Source organism: Macaca fascicularis, chromosome 18 (genome assembly GCF_037993035.2).
Source record: "Macaca fascicularis isolate 582-1 chromosome 18, T2T-MFA8v1.1".
Classification (NCBI taxonomy): Eukaryota; Metazoa; Chordata; class Mammalia; order Primates; family Cercopithecidae; genus Macaca; species Macaca fascicularis.
In genome coordinates, this window is record NC_088392.1 from 73,649,417 (window position 1) to 73,675,495 (window position 26,079).

At 40.3% G+C, this 26,079-nt stretch overlaps 1 protein-coding gene across 2 annotated transcripts in view; it reads right to left on the bottom strand.

The window, feature by feature from the left end:
* Window positions 1–659: 659 nt before the first annotated feature.
* AKAIN1 (A-kinase anchor inhibitor 1) overlaps window positions 660–26,079 on the bottom strand; it is a 52,830-nt gene continuing 27,410 nt past the window's right edge. For both annotated transcript variants that reach the window (XM_005587111.5, XM_005587112.5), the window contains exon 2: window positions 660–2,736. In XM_005587111.5, coding sequence (XP_005587168.1) covers window positions 2,543–2,736 — 194 coding nt within the window. In that variant the 3' untranslated portion in view covers window positions 660–2,542. The remainder of the gene's footprint in view (window positions 2,737–26,079) is intronic.

Here is a 26,079-nt window from a genome sequence, read left to right on the forward strand (position 1 = left end):
GCTGAACACACAGAGATGGGAAGCCTGTGTATGTAGTAAATCAGAAAGATAAAGGACACTAAGTAAATGTTCCTACTCATTTCTGAAACTAAAAGCTGTGATCTGGTTTACAATAATAATCAAGTGGAAATCCACCTTAATCCTATGTCAAATGAAGTTCTATAGGCCCCTTGTAAAATCTAGTAACTTTGTCTTCAGACTGAAAGATCTGTAAGAGTTTATAGGTCTTTAACTCATTTATTTTTATGACTGAGCTTTCTTAGAATTTTGCCAGTATGGCACCTACCTATTGAGCACAGGGGTTGCCAAACTTCCTTTTGTCCTCCCTACAACTTAGTCATATCTCTGTTCCTTGCTGTTGATTTTCCATCTCCAAGATTATGGCAGACACTCTACCTTCCAGACCCACTTACCTTGAATTCTTGAGATCAAAAGCCCACTTCTTAGCATACATCCTTTTCTCTTCAAGCCTCAGGACCCACCACCCCATGGCTGTCCTCACGCAGTCACAGTGAAGGGCCCATTAAAGAAGCACTTCCCCTGGTCATGATATCTAGGGGTTTGAAAATAGCCTTGGAAGCCTCGTGGTGCCAAATAATGGTAAGATCCACGTACAAAATGAGCCAAACAGCAGAGTCTAGAAAACTTTGCCTAAAGTATTTCAAAGCTGTATATGTTTTATTTATAAATAACATTTAGATACAGAGGTCAATAAGATGTTCCAAAAATTCCCAATTTTTTAGTACAGACACATCAGAGAGGAAAAATAGTATATTTATATGTTTCTGTCACTTGACAGCAAAAACAAAGGCTGGTCATATCCAAATATCTGAGTAGACATAGTACCGATCACTTACAAACTACAAGCATTAGATTTATTTATTTATTTTATTTGTGGCACTCCTGAATAATTTCCCTGAATACTTTCATTCTCATTATGTATGCTATGCAATTATATCACATCAGTTATATGAACTTTGGTCAACTTAAACTCACTCTTCACTTAGCATGAATTCTGCTAAAAGAAACACCTGTGAGTAAACAATCTTTAAATTGTAAGCCCTTCTGCTTCCTTCTCCATCCATGTTTCCTGTGAATTTATTCCACCTGTGCACTGTGGGGGACAGCATAACAAAACTGATAAGATATTTTTTCATTCATTGTCTATTATCCAAAGATTTATTCTAGAAACTGTAGCATATTGGAATTTTAGAAGTATATCTTAGTATCAGTCACACTTTATACCATAATACTTTGCTTTAAAAAAAATCAAACGTAGATATTGATACTCTGAAACCAGAAGGTTTTTAACCAAGGTCAAATTATTCCTCTGTCCCCAATAGCACCAATTCAATAACCTTTGTGAAGCCCAGGAAATGGGACTCTAGATACTCCAGAAACACGTGCATTATTCTCACAGAAGTGGAGCAGGGATCAATCCTGTTGCTGCACAGACACCTTTATTACACATGTACACACACATATCTCTGTCACTGCATTCAAAACACTGTCACTTTACTGTCCCTATCGTATTCTCATGTATTCCTGAGCTGTGTGATTTTCATAATCTCAAAAAAATAATTTTAATGTGTGGATGGGAAAAGTTAGTAAGGTCCTAATGCAAATGCATAGCCTGGTGGCAAAACAGCATTTGTAAGGACCCCAGAATCCCTTCCAAGGATGTTACACCCCATAGTCAGCCCCAAGTGTAAGTCTCTTAATGATAGGCAGCTGTTGAAGAAATCTACAATTCTAGCCATTCTCCACGAGGCTGCTAAGGAATTGAGTCATTGGCAACTCACATGTGTAGAATCACTTGTCTTATTTATTTAATCTTGAGATCAGACAAGAAATCCATAATATTCCCAAAATATTTCTACACAGAGTATAAACACCAATTATGAAATATTCAGAGAATTGAGACTAAAAGACTGAGTTCTTGAGAAGCTTAAACTCCTCCCTTTCTTAAAATAACATAAATATTAATAAATGCCTTGGTATGATCCCGAGGGACTCAGCCTTAGAATTTCCCTTTGCTTAATTTGATCTTAGACCTGAACCCACCTTATAAAAGCCTCAATTTCACATTTGAAGGTAACTAAAACTCCATTCCCTCACCTTTCTAGCATGTCTTTTTAATATATTAGAAAGCACTCAGTACTGTACTCAGTATTTCAGCAAAAAGACTGCTTGTTAAATTCACAGAAGGAATGCATAAAAGGCAGAAGTAAATAAACGAGACATAGAATTCTTGTTTTCAAATAAAAGAACTTTAAAAATAAATTGGCCTGCAAAATGACTTTGCAATTACAGTGTCATATATGGCCCCACTGTGTCTCAGAGGCACTGCATAAATAGGAACAGAATGGCCTAATGCACTTTTTCACAACAGTGCTTCTCAGCCAGGGGCCTGTGCGAATTCATTCCACAGCTAGGTGCCGGTGACACTTCGGTTGGCTTTATTGGCAACATTTTGGTGATGCGTCCTATGCTAAGAGGAAGGCTAGAAACCAAGCACATGTCAAGAGCAAAATCCACCATGTTACTTCTTTTCGTGCTTCTTGGTTAACTCCCCAACGCCCAGTTGGATGTGGCCCTGGTTGTCACTGATTCTCTCTTCCCTGCGCTGGCTCTCCTGGGAGACTTGCTGCACAGCTCGCAGGATTGCGTTCTGCACAATCTGTTTGCTGGCATTCTGCAGCTTCACCTCTTCAGGCTCATTTCCAGGTTTCTCACCTAGCCAAAAACATGAAAAGGAGGGAAGAAGGAGAGAAATTAATTTCAGGAATGTGAGAGGGAAGGGTAGGGGAGAAAGAGGAGGGAAGAGTGAGACTATAAGAACACACTGGAGTGGACCAGTTAACTATGAGAAGTTATGACTGGGGGACTGGTCTCAGGATATGCTGTGGATACCAAAGTCCTTGATATAAAATGACCTAGTGTTTGCATATAATCTACACACATCCTCCCATACACTTTAAGTCATCTGTAGTTACTTATAATACCTAATATAATGTAAATGTAATGTAAATAGTTGTTATACTATATTTTAAAAATTATATCATTTTTCACTGCTGTACTGTTATTTCCTTTACTGGGTTTTTTCCCAATATTTTTCTTCCACGGTTGTTTGAATCCTAGGATCCTCAGCTGCTAGAGAGACAGTTTTGGCCAATGGGGGCCTCTGGGAAAGTTTCTAGAAAAGAACAGACCCTTGCCCTTTTGCACCTTCCCCACTTCCTTCAGGAAATGCAGACAGAAGCCTTCAGGTGTTGCAATCATCTTCCAGTAAGCGTGAAGATGAAAGTCAGCATTCTGGGCATGGCTGGGGAGAAAGCAGCAGCCTAATTTTGAAGGCAGCACTGAGCATCTGTACCAGCCCTGGGCCACGTCCTTCTGGGCATTCATGTATGTGATGAAAATAATTCCTTTCTGTTTAATCGAATATTATTCAGGTTTCATGTTACTTGCACCCAAACGCATGCATAGCGTATATAACCTCACTGGGGCTGGAGAATAGATGATGACTGAATCCATATCAAGATCAACTTTGCTCCTATAATAGGATCACAACCAGTGAAACTATCAGAAGCTGCCCGCTGCGATCTAGAGCAGGCATTGGCAAACTTTTTCATCAGAACCTGCCCCCTGCTCCCGCCCCCTGGGATCTAGAGCAGGGATTGGCAAACTTTTCCTTTAAAGAACCAGTTAGGAGATAGTCTAAGTTCATGGGTCATACAATTTCTGGAACAACTACTCAACTCTGCTCTTGTAGCATGAAATCAGCTATCGATGAGTGCATAGGGCTTTCATTCAATAAAACTTCATTTACAAAAAAACAGGCCACAGGCCAGAAGTGGCCTGTGGACCAGTTTGTCAACCCCTAATCTGGAATGGTGGGAACCTCCTAATTAGAAGGCTAGGCAGTCTACCCAGCGCTGATTCTCTACTTTCTTTCTTAGGTAAAAACACAATTTTAATTTTATTTGAGTAGTTATGTAACTAGGTATAGCTAAATTCTTGGTGGAAGTAGAAGTTCATTTAATAAAAATCCTGGAAAAGGGATGTAGAAGAGTAAAGTCAGATAAAGGCCTTTTATCCTCTACCCATCCTATTGCCTGCAACTCTGGCCTGATAGTTATTACAAGGGGCGAGCCATTAGAACCATTAGAATAGAAACTGTTTTCAGGGATTTCAGAAGAAAAAGAAGGAGCTTGGGATACAATGACCAAGAAGCCACTATACCAGTTCTCAGATCCCCACCTCCAGGACTCTTTTTATGTTAGAATAAAATAATATACTTTGTTTAAGGCAACTGCTATTCTGTATTTGTTTCTATTGTGCAGCAGACATAATACTAATTCATACATGGTAGACTGATCATAAATCTACCATTTGGTTGAAGTGCAATCTGGAAAACGCTAAATCCCACCTATTTATATTTATAGTGGTAAACAGAATGGACATAATTTCTTATTTAAAATCATCTTTTTGGATATTTCCTCTACACAAATATGCTCACTACCAAGAAGATGTATTTAAAATTGGAGGGATGACGTTCACTGGGGTTGATTAATTAACAACAGAATTTATACACCTATGAGGAAACATCACAAAAGATAATATTGAGTAATTCTGGAAGACCAGACAGTTCTTATTCATTTAGTCATATAATCGTCATTTATGGAGCATTTTTATCCATCCATTGAGGGATTTACAATCTAGTGAACAAAGCGAGATAAATCTATTTAGAGCAAAGAACAATATTTTTAAAAACAGGATAAAACCATCAATGTACACCAAACTGAGCAGACGAGTCTAGACACACGAATTGCAATAGACTGAAGCTGCGAAGTGGCCAAGAAGAATAGAAATTTTTCTATATGAAGAGTCATGAGGGTATAGCTATCAAGAATATGTGTTTTGAATCACTTCAGAGATCTCAGGTCCTTTCTGCCACTTGCATTCATGCAATCTTGGCCAAGATACTTCACCTCTGTAAGCCTGTTTGCACATCTGTAAAATGGGCAAGTGGCATTAATTTAGGGTGGTTGTTGGAGAGTTAACCAACACAAAGCGTATTCAGCACTCAGTGTGGTCCCTAACACATAGTAAGCATCTGTAAGTGTCCACCATTGTGTGTTCATCAGGGAACAGACTAAGCTGTTGTAACCGAGAAACTCAAAAAGAGGACACCTCAAACAAGAGATATTCATTGCTCTCTCGTGTAACAGCTCAGAAGTACTCCAGTGTGTCAGTAGCTCTGCTGCATGGGTTATCTAAGGACTCTAACTTCCTTACATCTTACTGCTTTAACCTTTCTAACAATATTGCCCTCATTTACCTGAGTGAAGCTGGTTAACCAATATCCCATGTGGGACCAAAAGAAAGCAAAAACGAAAAAAAATGGAGGGCAAGCAATTTGCTTTTAAAGAATTGTCATAAAGGTTGCAAACATCACTCTACTGACATTCTACCCAGGGAAACTTAATTACATGGCCACACCTAGCTATGTGGGAGGCTAGGAAATATATTCATAGGCCAGGCAATCATATGTCTTTCTGAAATTCAAGGAGGGGCCAGGCGCAGTGACTCACAGCTGTAATCCCAGCACTTTGGGAGGCCGACGTGGGTGAATCATTTGAGCTCAGAAGTTTGAGACCAGCCTGGCCAACATGGCAAAACCCTGTCTCTACTAAAATACAAAAAAATTAGTCTGGCATGGTGGTGAGCACCTGTAGTCCCAGTTGCTTGAACCTGGGAGGCAGAGGTTGCAGTGAGCTGAGATCATGACACTGCACTCCAGCCTGGTGACAGAGTAAGACTCTGTCTAAAAAAAAAAAAAAAAGTAAAATAAAATAAAAGAAATACAAATAAAACTCAAGAAGGTTCTAATGCTAAAACAAAGAAGCCATTAAGGATTTAAAAAAATTACTTCCAAGCAAAGCCAAGGCTACATTGAAAAGGGAGAATACAGTATATACTGGCAGCAGGACAAATGTGAAACCCAGGTTGCTCTGTCTACTACCACTATACAGTGCATAAGTGTGAGGACAAACAAAAACAATTTCAAAAGATTTAGGCTTGCTCCTAGAAAGAGTATCTTAGTCAAACTAGATGCCCTCATTACCACTTCATTTCGGGTCATACATATCTACCTGCAGTGGAGGTTGTGGGACAAAGACAGCAGCGAAGGCTGGAGCAGAGAAAGAAGGATTAAGGTGGGGAGAAAAGCCACCCAGAGCACTTAACAGACAATACATGCAAAATAAAAAAGGTGCAGAAAGCACATATACTACTTGTGGGTTAGACTCTTTGGTATGCGAGGAATAATATTCTCTTCCATTACCTTAAGCTATGGTAGAGGGGAGAGGACCATGAAAATAGAGATACAAATGTCATAACCAAGTGTCCAGGAACTGTTTAGCTGAGCTTCACATTACAACTCGGAAACTGGAAAAATCCAATATAGCTCCAGTTATTGCACCACGTAGGTTATCCTCTGCCATGAGTCAGCCTCACCTCTCCATCTGCTGCGACCAGCCAAGCACCTCTTCGCTTCTTCTGGAGTCTCTCTGACTTTATGCATTCACTCACTCTTATTTCTGCACATTCACAACGTGCAGTGCTTCATGGCTGTACATGTCTCCTTCCCTCTGAGGGCATTCCAGCTAAGGTCCTGGCTCATGTTCTTGCAACTGACTGACCTTTGCCATATCTTCAGTTGAAATTCCTGTGAGAGAGAGCCCAACAGACTCTCCATATCACCATTATCCTTATAAAGCAGCACTTTTATACCAGGTAGTGGGTTTTTTTTTGGTTTTTTTTTTGTTGTTGTTGTTGTTTTCTTTTCTGATGGGGTCTCACTATGTTGACCAGCCTGGTCTCAAACTTCTGGGCTCAAGCAATCCTTCAGCCTCAGACCCAGACCTGGGACTACAGGCACACTCCACCACATCAGGCTCCAGGCCACTTCTTAAGCCAGCCATAGGTTGAATAACAAGGTTTATTCTGGCCCAATCTGCTGTGCCCAAAAATTCGGATCAAGAGGTGAGAACACAGCTACTTAGAAGGAAGGAACCACTTAACCCCATTGTCTTGGCAAAGCATCCTGGAGAGCAGGTGTTCACAGGTTAGTCTTGGTGCAGCATCACACTCATACTTCCTGGCATTCCTATGGCATTCACTTCTAAGGGCAAGGTATTTGGGAAACTCCTGATGGAGACTCTTATAATAATACAAGTACCATGTGAGGAAGTACATTACAACCAACAGAAGGCAGGGCCAGCCACCCAAACCCTCCGAGTCTCGCCAATGACTTACATGCGCTGAATTCACTTCAATGTAATGAATCACTTAGCGTCGTAGGCAGACTGTTGTCTAGTTTTAAATGATGCAAACATCTTCTAGCCTAATTAGCATTTACAACAACATTTTTGTGTTCCACAAAACAATTGAGGAGTTGATTTAATTGGCTATAAACTCTTAAATGCCCAATATAAATAAACCAAAATCAAGAATGTGGTGTAACTGAATTTGTCTTCAGTGTCTTTCCACCTCTTATTGTTACTCGCCTTTCCCCAACCCCAGGCATCCACATGGTCCTGCTTATCTGTGATCACTGAGTGCTCCCCCATGGGGGATCCAGCCTTCCACAGACCACTGCGAGCTCTACAGCTCCCCACCACACCCCTCAGAACTTTCTGCCCCATATCCCATTCATGCCTCCCCAGTGGAAGGTGTCTAAGGAACTCAACTCAATTGCAATCTCTTTAATAATTGATCTTAATTTCTTATGTATTGTCATTAAAATTGTGCTTCTAACAACCATTGGATGACCCTCCTGATAAAAACTTACATCAATTTTCCCCCTGGAACCTAAGTGTCATTTACTTCTATTACATTAGCCCTGTTATATTCCAGTGAGGCGGGTTTTGGAAAAGGTCAGTGTTCCATTTTGAGACAGAATCTGGTTAGTGATTTTTTGCACAGATAGGGCACCAGAGGTTGTATCACAAATGGCATCTCTATCTCTCATCTCTCCCCACTGACTCACTAAATATGCAAATTACAGAAGTCCTTACCAGAGCAAGACAGGACTCCAGCACCACTCCCTGCACACACTCTAAAACACAGGGCTGCTGCTGGTAACCAGGGATCAGATATTTTATCTCCCCTTCTGATTGCTTGAGACTGCAAAGACAGTATGGTCATTTATCAATGACAAGCATATGGAACACAGAGAACAAGAGCTAATTCTGGGCCCTTTAATAATAGAATGATAGTTTTTTTCCTCCCATCTCTGGAACTACAGGAATTTTCCATGAAGGACCAGATGTTAAATCTCACTCATCTACACCAACTGCAAATAAAGCAAACCCAGGAGCCCTGCTTTGCTACCAAACAAGCTAAAGTTACATGAGTTCCCAGCAATGAAAAGCCACAGCCTCTGGGTTTCCAACTTGCTGCTAGCCCAACTGAGCATGCTATTCTCCTATGCACCATAACCAAATCAGAAGCATTTTAGGTAGATTTGAGATGCAGAAAGCAAGACAGCTATCAGCAGCCATAGGACATTTCTAAGTCATATTTGAGTGATACTGCCTATTACCACCACCACCCTTATCAAATCAGATGCAGGGAATTAAGAATTACCCCTGACTCTACCTACAATGGCCAGTCACGTTATTTCAGATTGTAGCCAGCTACTCTTATATAACTTACATATTTATGGAGTTATATAAGAGTATATAAGAGTATATAACTCCATAAATAATATGGAGTTCTTTATTAAAATGTCCTAGACAACAAGATACATGAATCAGAAGGATATTTATGGAGGACCTACATGCATGGTACTATGGAGAATAACATAGGCCACTAGGCCAAAATGTTTCATTCATACATACATTCATTCATACATACATTCATTCATAAAAGAATTACAAAGCCCTTACTACATGACAAACAGTAGACTAGGTATTGGAGACTAAAATGTTGAGCAGAACAGTCATAGCCCCTGCCCTGTGTGAGCTTACAATCTAGAAGAGTCAGATGTTCACCAGCTAATCAAATAGGTTTATAATTGGGAGCTATGACATGTGCTTGAAGGGAGCATGGGGAGCATACTGAAACCATCCCCACAGGGTTGACAGGAATTGAATGCCACACTCTGAACAGAAATATAGTTATAATTAAGCATCAGCCAGGCTGCGCTCTGGCCCGCTTACTTGTTGCTGAAAGTCACTCAACACTAGATACTGCCAGTGCATCCCATTGTTCCTATAGACAGGATAGCTGACATTACAATCATGAGGTTTTTGTTTAAGGATCACTTAAGAAGTTTTTCAGAACCCAAATTCTAGCAAAACAGCGGATGCCAAACCCCACAGAAGAACAGGATCAGTATGAGAATGCAACATCTTCATCCTGCTGTCCCAGGACTTCACCCTGCACTCTTCGACCAATCAACTATCTCCACACACTTCAGCCCACTCCAAACCCTTAAAATCCATAGCCCCAATCTCCTTGGGTAGATGGATTTGAGGTTTCCTCCCATCTCCTCATCAGCTACTGCACGATTAAACCTGTTTCTCTGTTGCAACGCAGTGTCTCCACGTATTGACTTGCTGTGTGCATCAGACAATGAACCTGTTATGATTGCAATACCACAAAGGGAACTCATCTAGTTTAGGGGTCAGGGAAAGATGTCCAGAGAGGGGACTTAAGGATTAATGAACATTAACTGGTAAAAGGAAGGTGCTGGGAGCAGGAAGGGAAGAACACTCCAGGCAAAAAGATCCACCCCTGAGTGGCAAGTCCCTGATGTGTGTAACAAGAGCAAGGCCGGAGAGGAACTGAAGGCAGCCTGAGCGGCTGGTGCCCACCAGGGAGGGAGGGAGACGATGACGTTGAAGAAAGGAGGCCAGCCTGGGCCTGGGGTCCTGGGGAGGTATCAGGGCCTTTTGTTGAGAGTAAAGCAGCCATGTATCCTCATATCTGTGCCACCCAGTGTAGCTTCAGAAGTCTGAGGAGAGTTCCATAATTAAGGCAAAAATATGCAAGATTTGGAGAAGGCCTTGAAACATAGATGGACTTTGGAAAGGCCAAGGGGAAAAGGAAGCAAATTCTTTCCCTGGCCTTAAAGGGCAGGGCAGACAAGTGGCTGGCTAACAGGGTCATGGAAAGCTTTTACGTGCAGAGCTGCTGAATTATTTTAGAACATAATTTAAATGATACAATATTACTGGATTGTAATTCCTTAGGGAAGCCATAAAAATGGTGCCAATAAAACTTGAAAAGGAAAAGACAATTTTACTCTAGGAATCAAGATGCTTATTGAGTTATTTTGGCCAAGAAAAAGCAAAGTTAATTTTGAAGGAAAGAAAAACAACAAAACAAGGAATAAGAAGGACGTAATTTACCAGCTGTTAATACCAGTTACAAAGCTAAGTCAATTAAGAAAGTGTGATAATAGTACAGGGATACAAAAATTGACCAGTACATTAAAGAGTCCAGAAACAACCGCACAGATATATGGAACATCGGATTTATGGAAAACACGACACTGTTGTATGGTAGGAAAAGGACAGTATTTTCAATCTTTAGGGCTGGGCCAAGTAGTTACTCATATAGAAAAATAATGAAAGTGACTACTTCATACTATACACAAAAAAATTCCAAATGGATTTCATATCTAAATCTGAAAAGTAAAATAATTGGAGCACAGAGGATTTTTAGGACAGTGAAACGACTCTGTGTGATAGACACTATAACGACGGACACGTCATTGCACATTTGTCCAAACCCATAGAATGTACAACACCAAGAGTAAACCCTAATATGAACTGTGGAGTTTGGGTAATTATGATACGTCAGTGTAGGTTTAACTGTAACAAATGCACCACTCTGTGGGGGATGCAGAAAGGAGGAGGCTGTGCGTGTGTAGGGGAAGGGGACGTAAAAGAAATCTCTGTACCTTCTGCTTAGTTTTGCTATAAACTTAAAACTGCTTCACACCTGCAAGCCTAGCACTTTGGGAGGCTGGGACGGGAGGATCACTTGAGTCTGGGAGTTTGAGACCAGCCTAAGTAACATTGTGAGACCCCCATCTCTATGGAAAATTAAAAAAATAAATTTATAAAAAGTAAACAATCAAGCTTTTAGAAGAATATCTTTGCGACCTGGAAGTGGACAACGATTTTTTAAACAGGACACAAAAAGTAACAACCATAAAGAAAAACTTGGACAAATTGGGCTACATTAAAATAAGTGGTTTCGACCAGGGAAATACACACTTGGAAAAAAGACTTTTCACTGGAGGTAGAGGCACAGAGAAGGCTTATGAAAATACCGTCTTGGAAATCCTTTAAATATTTCCTTTTTCTGAGCACTTAGATAACAACCAAGACTGTGTTATGAGTTCAGAGAGACTTAAAAGGCTGTTCTGACCACCACATAAATGTCTGCAAAATTCAGCAGAAATGTAGGTTTTCCTCCTTTCACCCCCAAGAGACTCAGAAATCAAACTCCTCCCAAGGGTGTCTCCTTTCTTGGAGTCACTAGGAATTCTAGAAAATCTATGAAATGAGAAATAAGAATGAAATCCTAAGCGCCCCACCCAACTGAACAGACCCCTTCTTGGCCAAGGGGACCCCAGAGTAACCTGGGAAACAGTTCTGAGCCCTGACGGGATGGGAGGTGGGACACGCCTTGTTCTCTCTCCTCCCTCGCCAACCCTAAGGGTGAAACAGAAACTAGCCTTCTCAAGAGACTCCACGCTGATGTCAATCAATCACCTGAGGCTGTCCCTCCCTTTTACTTTTCAACAAAACAACCAACCAGCATTCCTCCTGTCATCCAAGCTGGAGTTCAGTGGCGCTAGCTCTACTCACTGCAGCCTCAACCTCCTGGGCTCAAGCGATTCTCCTGCCTCAGCCTCCCAACTAGCTGGGACTACAGGTGCCCACCGCCTCTCCCAGCTAATTTTTTGTATTTTTTGTAGAGATGGTGTCTTATCACACCACAGGGCTGGTTTCTGTTTAACCCTTAGGGAAGAAAGCCTAACGGGGTTGGCGAAGGAGGAGGTATAACAAGGTCTCTCCCACCTCCCATCCCATCATTGCTCCGGCTAGTCTCGAACTCCTGGGCTCAAGCGATCCGCCCACCTCAGCCTCCCAAAGTATTGAGATTACAGGAGCGAGCCACTGCACAGGCCAGCAGCCTTCCTTTGGGATAAGAGACCATCGACCATGGAGTGGCTCCCGTGAGTCTATGCAGGCTGTGCAGTGAGGGTTTTGCATCCTCTGCTTCATCTTTTGATGTCAGGGGCCTGAAAACTCCATCCTGGGCAGTATTTTGAACTCGGGACCCAGGGGGAGGTATGAACCTCAATTGCTCATGCGTAGGTTTCTCTTTTCATAACTATTCATGACTCCTCCTGTAGCTTATTGAATATGGATATCTGTTCTGCTCTGCCAGAATTCTTGTTCCCTGTGGCCCTCCGCAGAAGTGTCTGTGTTTGACCTGTGATCCGCGGCTGCACTGCCCAGCCGGTCAGAATGGCCGCCCTGCAGGCTGCAGCCCTCTATGAGAAACAAGCTCTCCTTTCCAAATGTATGAACCGCGTCATTCTTCAGCTGACAAACAGAAAGTTCAGGAAAAGCAATCCAGAACCACCAAACCACCAAGCTGGCCCGAACTCAGGACTTCCAGATGTAGGAGCCTGCTATTTATAGGGGCAGCAAAAGTAGACACTGTGATCTCATGTGCTAAAGGAAGCCACAGCACCAAGGTCCTAATAGAACAGGAGGTAAATTTTGGAAGCCAGAGGCTCGCATACTTTCTTCCCCACTGCAGGACCTTCCATAGCCTCTGCCTTGTCCTAGTGGTGGCCTCCTGGGGGACCAGGACATTGGAGGTAAGAAGATAGGGAAAATCCTTGACTCATGAGACAAGGGCTGGTTTTATTTTATCAAACATACTTAGAGTAACTAGTACATCCACAGCACTTTCGGACAACAAAAACTCTTACTGGGCCATTTATAGATTCCTCCTCCCGAGAGTTCTGAAGCAGCTGGAAATGGAGTCCAGAGGTTTCTTGTCCCCATTCAGATAAGAATTACTGGACCATATTACCAGATCTCTTAAATATTTTAAAAAAGATTCTCAGTTCCCAGGCATGGTGAGGACATGCTCTCCTTTCCTGGGAAGGAAGGAGGGAGGGAAGCAATATGAGCACTATGAGTGATTTTAAAGGAATCTTCAAAAACAAAAGTCACCCCCACCCTATGCCACTGTCCTCCCTGAAATAAACAACGCAATCTTCACAATCGCCATTTCTCTGCCAAAGAAGGAATCAAATTCCCAGATGTGACAAGTCATCAGAAAGTGCAAGTCTAGAAGTTAACTAAATAATCTCTCAAAAGTAATATTTAGTCCCTGGAGGAAGTGAGTATAGAGCAAGAATCTCAGGGGGCTAACCAGAGGAAGATTATCCTCTGCCGTAAAGTAAAATCCTTTCTACTCTCCTTGAAAGAACAGCTCCCAACCTTTTGAAGATGATTGCTTTGTAATGTCAAAATATTTCCCATATCCCTTCATGACACAATGACAAGAGGAGGCTATGAATTCAGTCATGCTTTTAGATGATTAATAGTATTAATTACAACAGCCTCCATATTCAGTACATTTGAAAAATGGCAGGAGTTCTGTGAGACAGTGTATTCCGACTGCAGAAACTCTGAGAGGCAAATAAGGCATAGCTGTGCTTTAAAGCAGCTCCATGGCCTCGGTGTCTTTCTTGCTCTCACACCAGGCTGGAGGCGTTAGAAGAAGCAATAAAAAGCAGGCAGATGTTGTAAACTAATTCCTAATGATGAATTTTCAAGGCTGTAATGGGGGTAGGGGACAGGGGATGGTGTGAAACTAGAAGCCTTCCTCCAGGTCTCCTCAATGTCTGGCCTCTCCTAAATAGTCACTCACAAACATTAATTAAATGTCCAACATCACTAGGTTTCCATAAGGCAGGCTGAGTTTTCGCCTTCAGGAACAATGTGATAACTAAGATTTTTTACAATTTTTAAGTATCATGAAATATTTTAAGATGTGAAATGATTAACCAAAATGAAGTATCACTTCTATTGTTTAAGTGGAAAACCGGAGGCTCAGGATATTCTTTGGAGTCACACACGGGATTAGATCTGTGTGCTGCACACCCTGGGCCAGAGTCCCTTCCATGACACCTTCCTGCTGCAGCTTCCGTCTGCAGGATAAGGAAGGAAAGCAAGGAGCCGGTGTCCAGACACAGAGCCCAAAGATTATTTCCTTCTCTGCATAAAATGGAAAATACATAAATGTATCCCCTCACTTCTCTGTGTGCTTCCATTTGCTCCACTGTCTCAAACAGCAGCTGGAGTAACTTTTAAAAAATGCAAATCCAATCTGTCATGCACCTGCACAGACTCTTCCTTGGCCTTCCATTGCATTTGGAAAGAAAGCTCAGCCTCTCGCCATGGGCCTCAGGGCCCTGCGTGACCAGTCCCTGTCTCTTGTGCAGCCTCATGCCCTCACCCCTCCTCTCACTTAGCGGACACAGACTTTCCTATGACTCTGTGCTCAGTTCATCAAAGATAAAATCTAGTCGTGCATGTATGCATGTCTCATTACCACTTACTTTATTTTCTTAAAAACGTTTTGACATAGAAACTTTTTTAATTATTAAAATTTTTTCAAAGATGGTGCCTCACTCTGTCATGCAGGCTGGAGTGCAGTAGCATGATAACGGCTCACTGCAGCCTTGAACTGCCACCTCAGACTCCTGAGTAGCTGGGACTACAGGTGCATGCTACTACCACCAGCTAATTTTTTTAAGTTTTAATCTTTTTGCAAAGGTGGGGTCTCATATGTTGCCCAGGCTGGTCTCAAACTCCTGGCCTCAAGTGATCCTCCTCCTTCCACTTCCCAAAGCACTGGGATTAAAGGTATGAGACACCATGCCTCGCTGTTACAACTTACTGTGGGACCTTCAACAAGTCAGCTTCCTCACCTCTAAAATGGGCACAATAATGGCACACCCTCACAAGGTTGTTGCAGCCTGCATCCCCTGGAGCATCTGCTCTCAAAGGGATGACCCCCTTTGTTCTCACTCAACATTGTCCCCGTGTGCCCAGTGCACAATCAGTAAGTATGGTTCAATGAGTGGCTGTGAAAGTCACGGTTTTCCAGTCTGTTCTTTCTTCCCCCACTTTCTCTGCTCCCATTAATGTTCTGCTCTTGGCCTGGTTTGCTATGTTTTGCTGATTCGCTGCAGTGAGAGTTAAGGCACAGGAGGAAGCAGCTGAGGAGACACTCCTTTGGTGCCAGCTCAGTCCCTCTGCATGAGAGACGCTGCAGAAAACACACTAGAGCGTGAATATTAGAAACGCTGCTCCAATTTCCAGGCCACATATGGCTAGGCCAATGAGCAGTTTCGAAACCTTATACCCAGCTCACCTCTGCCATCTCTTAGCTTCTTGTTTTCTCCCTCCTCTTCCCTTTGCATGCCTATAAACTTCTAAGGGGGTCAGTTCTCCACTCCCTCCATTTGGTTTCAAACACTACAGAACAAGGAATAAGCTCTTTTCAGTTGGGTCCAGTGATGTTCCCAGATGATTTTGTTCCTGTTGGTCAACCATTTGCCATGACAACATTCTCCTCAAGCTTATAAACTTCCTGACCCCTGCACACATTGGTATGTATGTGCAGCAGATACTTCTATGGCCCTCTTTGTGGCTTAAAAAAAGGAACCTCTGTGTTTCTCTTAATGAACAGAAGTTTATTTTAATGTAATCAATTCTATTTTTTTAAATTCGTCTCTGGTTAACAGTTTGTTGTGGTCTTGAACTCTCTATCCTGAGCTCTTGAAGTTGTTCTCTTCTATTGTCTTTTGAAAACTTTGCAATTTTGATTTTACATTTGGGACTTTAATCCAGTTGGAATTGATTTTTGTGCATGGTGTGAAGTAAGAACCTGATTTCCTGTATTTTCATATGGATAGTGAATTGCCACAGAATAATGTTTTGAGACGTTTGGCCTTTCCCTACTGACCTGCCATGGCTCCTTCATTATAAACCAAGTATCCATATATGTTGGGGGCTGTTTTTAAATTATTTACTCTTTTCCATTGAACTACTTGACTTGCACCCATTTCTCTGTCTTAAATACTACTACTATATAAGCCTTAATATCTGGAACAAAAAGTCTCCATCTTATTATTTTTATTGAATAATATCTTAGCTAATCTTGGCCCTTCAAATTCCTATGTAAATTTGGCAATCAAAATTTATTAGGTTCAAAAACTTTAAAAGTCTGTTGGGATTGTTGCTGGGACTCCATAGTTGCATGGAGTTTCACTGGCTTCACTTGGGAAAATTAGATCTTTCCATATTTTGTATTTCTGCTCCATGTCCATAGTGTACCTCTCTATTTATTTAGGTCTCCTTTAATTTAAAAAAATCATGTTTACAAAGGTATTGTACATCTTTTGTTAAATTTATTCCAAGGTACTTCACATCATAGTAAATTATATATTTTTTTAAATTGTATTTTCTAAGTGTTTATTGTTAATGTATAGAAATGAAATAAATCTTTTAGGTTAATTATTGATTTTAAATTCAGAAAACTCACCAACTTCTCTTAATTCATATATATATATATACTTTTTTTTTTTTTGAGACTGAGCCTGGTTCTGTCGCCCAGGCGGGAGTGCAGCGGCGCCATCTCGGCTCACGGCAAGCTCCGCCTCCCGGGTTCAGCCATTCTCCTGCCTCAGTCTCCCGAGTAGGTGGGACCACAGGCGCCCACCACCATGCCTGACTAATTTTTCGTAGTTTTAGTAGAGTCGGGGTTTCACCGTGTTAGCCAGGATGGTCTCGATCTCCTGACCTCGGGATCCGCCCGCCTCCGCCTCCCAAACTGCTGGGATTACAGACATGAGCCACCGAGTCCGGCCAACTTCTCTTAATTCTAATAATCTGTTGAAACTTCCATATACAATGATGGCATCTCCCAATGATGACAACTTGCTGTCTTCCTTTTAATTTCTCTAAGCTCTATTTATGTATTTATTTACTTATTCACCTTTCTATGCTGGTTGGAGCCTCTAGTAAAAGAATGAAAAAACGTGGTAATTCCTATATTGTTCTTAATCTCAAAGGAAAAGATTTTGCTATCCCAATATTACGTGTGATATTTTCTGGAGCTTTTGGTAGGTTCCATCAGTGTAAGAATTTCCCTTTTATTTCTTGCTGCCTAAGAATTATTTTTTAATTAGAAATGCCTATCAAATTTTGTCAAGTATTTCCTCACATCCACTGAGATAAATGTGTTATTTAATCTCACTGAATTTATTAATATTGCAAAGCACACCGGCAAATTTTCTAATGCTAACAAATCTTTAATTCTTTGGATCAATTCACTCAGGTGTGATGTATTACTCTTTTCATAGATTGCTGGATTTGTTTGCTAATAGCCACGTGAAAATGAAGGAAACAGTAATAAAAGATGGAGCTCTTCAAGGTTTTTGGGAAATCTGAGAGGGGAATGTACCACAGACCAAAAACAACTGATACTGTAATGGATACTGATAAAAGAAGGATTTATGTATAAAAGGGCTAACTTGAGTCTGTGTACTGTTAAAGAGATTATAAGGACTTAGGTCAAAATCAGTGAAAATAACAAATGATACAGTTGCATGGCCACATTTTCTCACCTGGCCTATTTACTAGAATCTTCTTTTAGAAAGAAAACTCCAGAAATCAGGAAGCCAGAGTTGGGAAAGGTGGATCTCACTCTTCTGGTCCCCTAGGAAAGGATTCTGAGCAAGCTAGGCATCCTGCTGCTCTGACTGCTTTCTTGGCCCATGTCCTGGAGGGTTGGATCTGCCAGAGGCGGTAAATAATACATGGAGTCATTTCAACTTCTATTCACCTTCTACTACAGGCCAGGCAAAGTGGCCTGTACTTTATCATGAAGCATTAGGGATATTGAGAAAATCCACATTTCCTTGTCCTCAAAATGTTCACCAAAGGCACAGAATATCTGGGAACTATGAGCAAATCTCAATTCCCCAGCCTAGTTTAACTCATCTTTCAATCACAATAGAAATGCCTAGGATGAATATAAGGATTAAAATATGTAGTACATATTCAAACTCTATGAAGAGTTCAATGTGATGTGTGTGTGTGTAGCTGCTGGGCTGATTTCAAATCTACCGTGAGTTACAAATGCTCATTTTGCATATTTCTCTTTATAAAAAATAAATAAATAAATAAGCAATGCCAGAAGTGTGAAGAGGAAAGGGCTCACCCAGCCCCGGGATAGGCATTGGAAAGCAGAGAACAAAGAGAAAAGTGATAAAGAGGGTGACCAGTTACAGGAAAGGTCAGGTCTAAGTGACAGCCTCAGGCAGGTCATGGAGCTTCTTGTTGGTTTGTGACTCTCAAAATCTAGTTTCCACAAGAAGCACCTAGGACTGATAGTTACAATGAAGATTCTCAGCCTCCACCCACAGAGATTCCAATTCAGTAGGTTTGGGATTCGGCTCAGGAATGTGCGTATTTAGCCATGACTGCAGGTAATTCTGGGGCAGGTTTCAGGCAGCCGCCCTGTTCTTCAATGCTAACTTCAGCCTATGCCCTCAGACTGTGAGGAAATTTGGTAGCTAAGTGACTATTTTACGGTCTATTTAATTATGGGCACAACCCAGCAGATGATTCAAGTCCCAAAGTGCAAGTTCTGCCTTTTCCATGTACTTAACCAGCTAATTGCCAAATCTGCACTGCATTTGGAGAAACGAGAGTCAAGCACTAGTCTTCAAAAAGCTTTTAAACATTAGTTTGAAAATTCTGGGTATTACATATCTATCCCCTCTCCAGGCCTCAAACCAGGATTATGAAGTTTAGTATCGTTTCCAGGGGTTTCCTCTTTAATTATATTAAATGTAACGAAGCACCCAGATTCGTGTGCAATATAAGAAATACCTTTTTGTTAAAGGGAAATGGAACTGCTATTCTGATAATTTTTGGCTTGTTGAGAGAGAGAAATAAACCAAGTGGAAAATGTTCAAATTCTACTTTATCATGAAGCCAAAAAATTTCTGGTCAGAAACACTGTCAAATTACAAACACTTATCTATGGAAACATTTCCTCCCATATATGCTTTAAATTCTTTGTATGTTAAAGTCATGTTGTCCTCTTGGCAGCCTTCAAGCAATATATTTCAATACTTAATTGGAGTTAATAGGACTGAATTGAAATGACTTCCAAGAAGTAAGAAAATCAGAAGATAAACTTCCAAGCCTTATGAAGCATTAACAGGTGAATCAATGTAGAACATTTGCAAATGACAAAAAGGAAATGCTGGCAAATAATATTATCAATATGTGTGTTCAGAAGTCTGAACAATATGACTCAATATCTTTTGAATCCATCTGGTATACTTATGTGAATCACATCATGTACTGGGCAGTTTATTTTAAAAATTGAATAATACAACTATTATGTCTTTGTAGAAAACTGGGGAAAGGGTGTAATTCTAACTATCAGATGAATAGAAATGACCATTACTCTTTTGAATATATATCATAGGTAGATATTACACCTGTATGTGGAAAATATTCTCTAACCATGTGCAAAAAATCTAGAGCAAGATGAAAAAAGTACGGTGAAAAAACCCACGTGATATTTGAATTTAAAATGCATGTAGAAATGATTTTGTATAAAATTATGTTACCCCAGGGGAATAGATAAATTGATACAAAGATGGAAAAGGAGGAAAAATAAACAGATTAGTCCCTTCACTTATTACAGAGTTCTTTTGCCTTAACAGGCCAGAATTCAGCAAAGTAGAAGAGTAAGCAATTCATTTATTGTGACTTGTGGTAAGGTTAACACAACTTAGCACCACAGGTGGATTGAAGATATATCACAATTTTGTATTTATTTTACCAATAGAATGTTTCATTCACTGAAAACTAAATTTACCTCTAGAAAAGCAAGTAAAAAATGTGTTGTAATTTCTACTCTATTATCTCTAACCAATGAATTCATCTGTTTTTTATAGGGCTAAGAATGTCAAGGTCATTTCTACAATCTAGAATGAGCCAGAAATCTGAGTCCCTCCCAGGAAGACAGATAACATCTCTGTCACACAAGCTGTCCTCAGTGTATCCCCCTATGGTCATGGGAGAAGCGGTGGTTGAAGTTGATTGAGTAGCTTAACAAAATTTTATCATGACATTTGAAAATATTTACAGTACTTGCCTTACAGGTAATGCATACTACACTAGTGTCATTCTCTATGCAAAGGCAGCTCATAACATTTATATCACCCCCACTTAATGTAAAAATAAATTGGTGCAGACAATGCATTTCTGGTGATGATGGGTAAGGAAAATTGTCACATCACTGGTCTTTTAAAATCAATATTAAAGAGTTGGGAGTACAAGCCACTAATGTGTATTCAATTATGTCTAAAGGTAACTGAATGTATAAATAACATTTTCCTCTATGATTTGAATTTACTGCTACCTTCCTAGGCCATTAAATAAATAATTTTCCATTCTATTTTATTCCCTGCTGTGTACAATTGGTGTCTCTCTTATTGTTTATGCCAATCTGCCAGGCAAGTAGGTAGTAGAACATAAAAACCAATTGAGGAAATATGGGTTGGTACAAGGGCCCATTAAAAGAGACAGATGAACCCAGACAAACATTCTATTGGAATGTTTCAACCTGTATCTTCTACTTATCAAAGGGAGATATCACTTAAGACTTTAATTAGTAGCTAATAAAAGCAGATAAAATGGTCCCTCAGCTACTGACTCTATCCCATGCTTAACTTGTAATTGGAGAGTGGCAAGGTCTGCCTGTCAAAACTCCAAAGAGGGTAGGAGGCAATGAGTAAGGTGTAAGAAAGAACAGCAACAGCAACATCTCCTCGCCACACTCATATCCTCCTTGTAATTATAATATGAACTCAAACCCATAAACTCAGTAAGAAAATGACACTCTTGTACCACACTCAGTTTTCAGAGTACAGATGGGAGCTTGCAAAGCAAATGCTCAGGATTCTAATATGATCACTTGTTCAACCTTCATGTCTGGTCCTAAAATCAGATTTAATAGAGAGCTTGACTCAAATGTCAAATATGGCCTAAAAGAATCCTTAACAGACAAGCTAAGAATAGGTACAAACTGGTGTCTCAAAATAAAAGGAACGCATGATATCAGGATAGCAGGTGTTGGCCTCATGTATCACCACTCCTCTTTCTAAGGCAAGCACTATTAATCCATCCTGTTGCTTGTTAAAAGTGAACTTGGCTCAGGATCCTTCACACAGTTCTCTAAACGGCCTTTGCCCACTGATCATAGTGAAAAGCATTTTACAGTTCCTAGTATGGTGGAACCCACACTGGGCTGAGAATAAAGTTATAGACTTGCAGCCAGCCTCAACAATAACCTACTAAGTGACTTCAGCAATTCACTTGTCATGTCTGGGTTCAAGCTTTTCTGGGAAGCAAAAATTCCTCTAATATTCAAAGTTCTAAAATGTGCTATGCATGATTGTGAAAAGCTATTATTTTCATGGCTTTCTTCCTTTTTTTTATTATACTTTAATTTCTAGGGTACGTGTGCACAACGTGCAGGTTTGTTACACATGTATACATGTGCCATGTTGGTGTGCTGCACCCATTAACTCATCATTTACCTTAGGTATATCTACCTGATGTCTGCCAAATTAATTACAATGTATCCAGAAATAATATAAGTATCTATTAGTGTGAAAGTCCTCCAAATTACATATAGAATTACCTAAAATATCATATTATCATCTATGTATAAGTATTCTTCTAATTCATTATTATATTACTAATTATTGGCAGGAATTAAGAGGTTCAAGTCACAGAGCAATGCATTTTTTTTCTGTTTTGTCACAACAAAGTGTTTGGATTTTTATTTTCTGAATTAATAAATTTGACTCTTCAGGCACTAGTGAGTTACCAACTTTTCCCCTCTCACTTTGCCTTAGGAGGCATAGAAAATGTGTTTGCTGTGCTCTCTCTCCCTTTTTAGGCACATGGACCACCATCCAGTGCTCTTTCAAAGAACAAGGCCCCATTTTGTGTCCAAAAGAAGAAAATCCAATTCTCAGAGCCACCATACTTCTATATACTTCATGAAATAAGAACCATCTCTAAAGAACATCTCATGATAAATATGCAGAAGAAAACAAAGTTTGTTGATAAAAATCCATTTCAGATATGACAGTCTGCTCAACATGCAGGAAAAGAAGGTCAGAACCTGATTTAGTTCTTGTTATTCCACCATTACTCAATAAGGCATTTGAAACTGTTTCCTTAGAAGTTGGCAGAGCATGATTTAAGGTTGCAAGAATGTTAATCACAGTAAGCATCTTGAGTAAACTCCAAACGAGAGTTCACAAAAACATGTGAGCATCTGTTTCCTTTTGAATCAGTTGTACACACTTTTTAAAACATGTTTCTGCTCCTAAAATCACATCTTCCGTAACATTTTTCACCATCTGCAAAATATTGCATATAGTTGACTTAGGTGACAGTGACTAGCAATCCACTAGCCTAACACACATTATTAAAGAATGATCTCCCTTCTCTTAGAGTAGTAAATCATACATGAAGGACATTACTCGTGATTTTTCACTCCTCATACTAAAACGTGTTAAAAATGACATGATAATTAAAGCAGTGTGATGATAGTACCAAAACAGACACAGATGGATAAATGGAACAGGTTTAAAAGCCTGATACTTGATATATGGTAAATATGGCAGTTCAAGTGAGCAGAGAAATGTAAAAGAGTCAGATAGATTTTTTAAAAAATGTTAAATCTCTAACTGCAGATAGGGAGCAGGGAATGGTGAAATGTGAAATGACCCCAATACATACACATCCCAGCCGGCAGGCCTCCTTTCATATCTCTTCCATCATACGGCCACCCTTGAACCAATCACTGGCAATGGAAATGTAACCATCATTATAACCTAGACTGTGAGCATCTGCCTGAGTCACATAGGCAAAAGGTAGATATGAAACAAAATCAGGACTCTTCTACATGAATGAAGGAGGAGTGGCTGTTGTTAAAGCAAGCATTAGTGTATGCCACATCAGTGCAGGTAACTTTGCAGAAATGCTGGGTAACATCATCCCCTCAAGAGCTTAAAACAATTGAGTTTATAACAGAGGTGATGTTTAATAGGGCAGATTCTCATGAGCCATTACCAAACAATGGTAATAATAGCTATGTAACAGTGCTTTGAGTGTTATGATATTATCCTGGCCCTATCTTAAATAGTTTATTTTTCACTAGTCTAGTCTAGTTGGTGCCAGTATAGACACCATGTTTACTTTTTCCTCTAGCCTTTTTTCATACTTTCACCCCACCTCCAGTGCTCTATGCCAATCTTTGCAGTAAAATTAGTGCTGCCCTTGCTGCTGCCGTAAGAGCTAATGTTTCTAAGCAACCTTTGTTGAACACTTCCTATGTTCCTGACACATATTAACACTCTTTCATGAATTATCTCATCTATGTCTCTAAATTGCCTTATGAAATCATGCTGTTTCCCCTACATGCAGGTGGTAGAATGAGACACGTGCATGGGCTGGCTATGGAAGAAACCAGCATTTCCTTTCCCTGCACCCAAACCCATCTGAACACTTTATTTATCACAAATCTTGATGTGAATGAATAGTCTCCAAGCAGCATTGGGTGAAGTAAAGAGAGGAGGTTAACTTGAAGGAAACCTAGTTATAGCACAGCAGAGGGAAGCAATAAAGAAGAACAGAACTACTTCATTATTTTGCCGTGGCTTGAATGGAAGCTTTCTTAATAACAAGGACAGCCAAAGTCATTACCATTGCTTGAGCACCTACACTGTCTACTACCTGTAAAGAAGTTGGATGTTATTTCCACTGTTTTGTAGAAGGGGAAAGTTGGAGCTCAGAAAAGCTAAACACCTTTCCAAAGGTCACATATCCAGTTAATTTGCATATTACAGTTCAGATCCAAAACTCATGCCCCTTCCTCCTCAGCACCACAATGTCTTTATATTTCCATACCTTATACTGTTTTAAAGTGTTGCTTTACCTTCAAACCTACTACAAATTTTTTGTAACTTTGTCTTAGTGTGAACCCTTCTTTATGGATCCTGCCACCAAATCTTGACTCACAAATGTTAACTTTGCAGATACACCAGGTAATATCATCCCTTCAAGAGCTTAAAACATTTAAGTTTATAACAGAGGTGATGTTTTACAGGGCAGACTCCCATAAACCATTACCCAACAGTGGTCATAATATAATAATAAACGGGGGCATTTGGATGACATGCATAATAAACAGGTGCTTGTCTCCTCATATAAGGCATTTCCTTAAAAAAAAAACTAACAAGCAAACAAACAAAAACAACAACAAAAAGGGATGGGGGAGCTACATAAGGGACCTAAAGGAGGTGTTTTAGTCAGGATTCACCAGGAAAGCAGAATCAATGCATAAAGAGATAAATATTTGTTTTATGGAAGTGGTTCATGTGTTTGTGAAGGATGGCAAGTCTAAAACATGCAGGGCCAGCTGGCCATCTGGATACCCAGGGAACAGTTAATGTTGCAGTCTTGAGTCTGAATTCCTCGGGGAAGCATGCTGGGAAATCAGGCAGAGAGTCTATGTTGCAGCCTTAAAAGAATCTTCTTTATTGGGAAACTTCGGTCTTTGCTCTTAAAGCCTACAACTGGCTGGATAAGACCACCCACATTATGGAGAGTCATATGCTTTACTCAAGATCTAATAATTTTAATGTTAATTATATCTTTAAAAATATCCTACTGCGGCCGGGCGCGGTGGCTCAAGCCTGTAATCCCAGCACTTTGGGAGGCCGAGACGGGCGGATCGCGAGGTCAGGAGATCGAGACCATCCTGGCTAACACGGTGAAACCCCGTCTCTACTAAAAAATACAAAATACTAGCCGGGCGAGGTGGCGGGCGCCTGTAGTCCCATCTGCTCCAGAGGCTGAGGCAGGAGAATGGCGTGAACCCGGGAGGCGGAGCTTGCAGTGAGCTGAGATCCGGCCACTGCACTCCAGCCCGGGCGACAGAGCGAGACTCCCTCTCAAAAAAAAAAAAAAAAAAAAAAAAAAAAAAAAAAAAAAATCCTACTGCAACATCTAGACAGGTGTTTGGCCAATCAACTGGATACCAGAGCCTAGTCAAGTTGACACTAAATTCACAATCACAGGAAAGTTAGGTGAAATTCACATCAAGGACAGCAAATACACCACGTGCACATGTATCCATCCTCTCTGCCTGAGACCATAACAGACATCATTCATCAGCTAAGACCCACTTCTCCAGTGAGTTCTACACAGCTCAGCTCCAAAAATCCAAGCACAACTGGAAGAGGAGTTGAAATCTACCAGTTGTCCATAGTCTGGACCACGTAGTCCAGTACCATTACCACGTATCATGTTTCACGAGGCCAGCAACTAATGTCTCCTCTGAAGTCTCTCTTAGTTTATTTGGATTTTAAAAAATACTACTGTTTTCTGGTTTACATGGATTTTAGAAAATCTAGATATACTAAAAGCAAGAAAAGCATTTTGTCCCAATTAACGTATTTCTGTGCAAAAAGATAAAACTTCATAATAATCTACATACATAATTGTCTAGGAACAAAATGATGCTTATCTCATTAAAACCTGTTTATATAAAACACCTAACATTATAGCTAATGCCTGGTATGTTGCAGTTACTCTTCACCTGCAGCCTTTCAGGCCTGTGATGGCCTAAAGTTTTAATAAATATAACCATTTGAAATTTTACCCTGGGTACAATAATACTTATCAGTAAGACTGGCGTGCCTTCTGTATTACTAATTCACACATTTGGCATATTCAAAAATATTCTGATTTTTAACAAAAATACTGCCTATCATCTGTGATGTGGCAAAATATGTGGCACTAGAAATTTTGGCAGAAATTCATTAGATCCTATCAATCACAAAATAAAGGC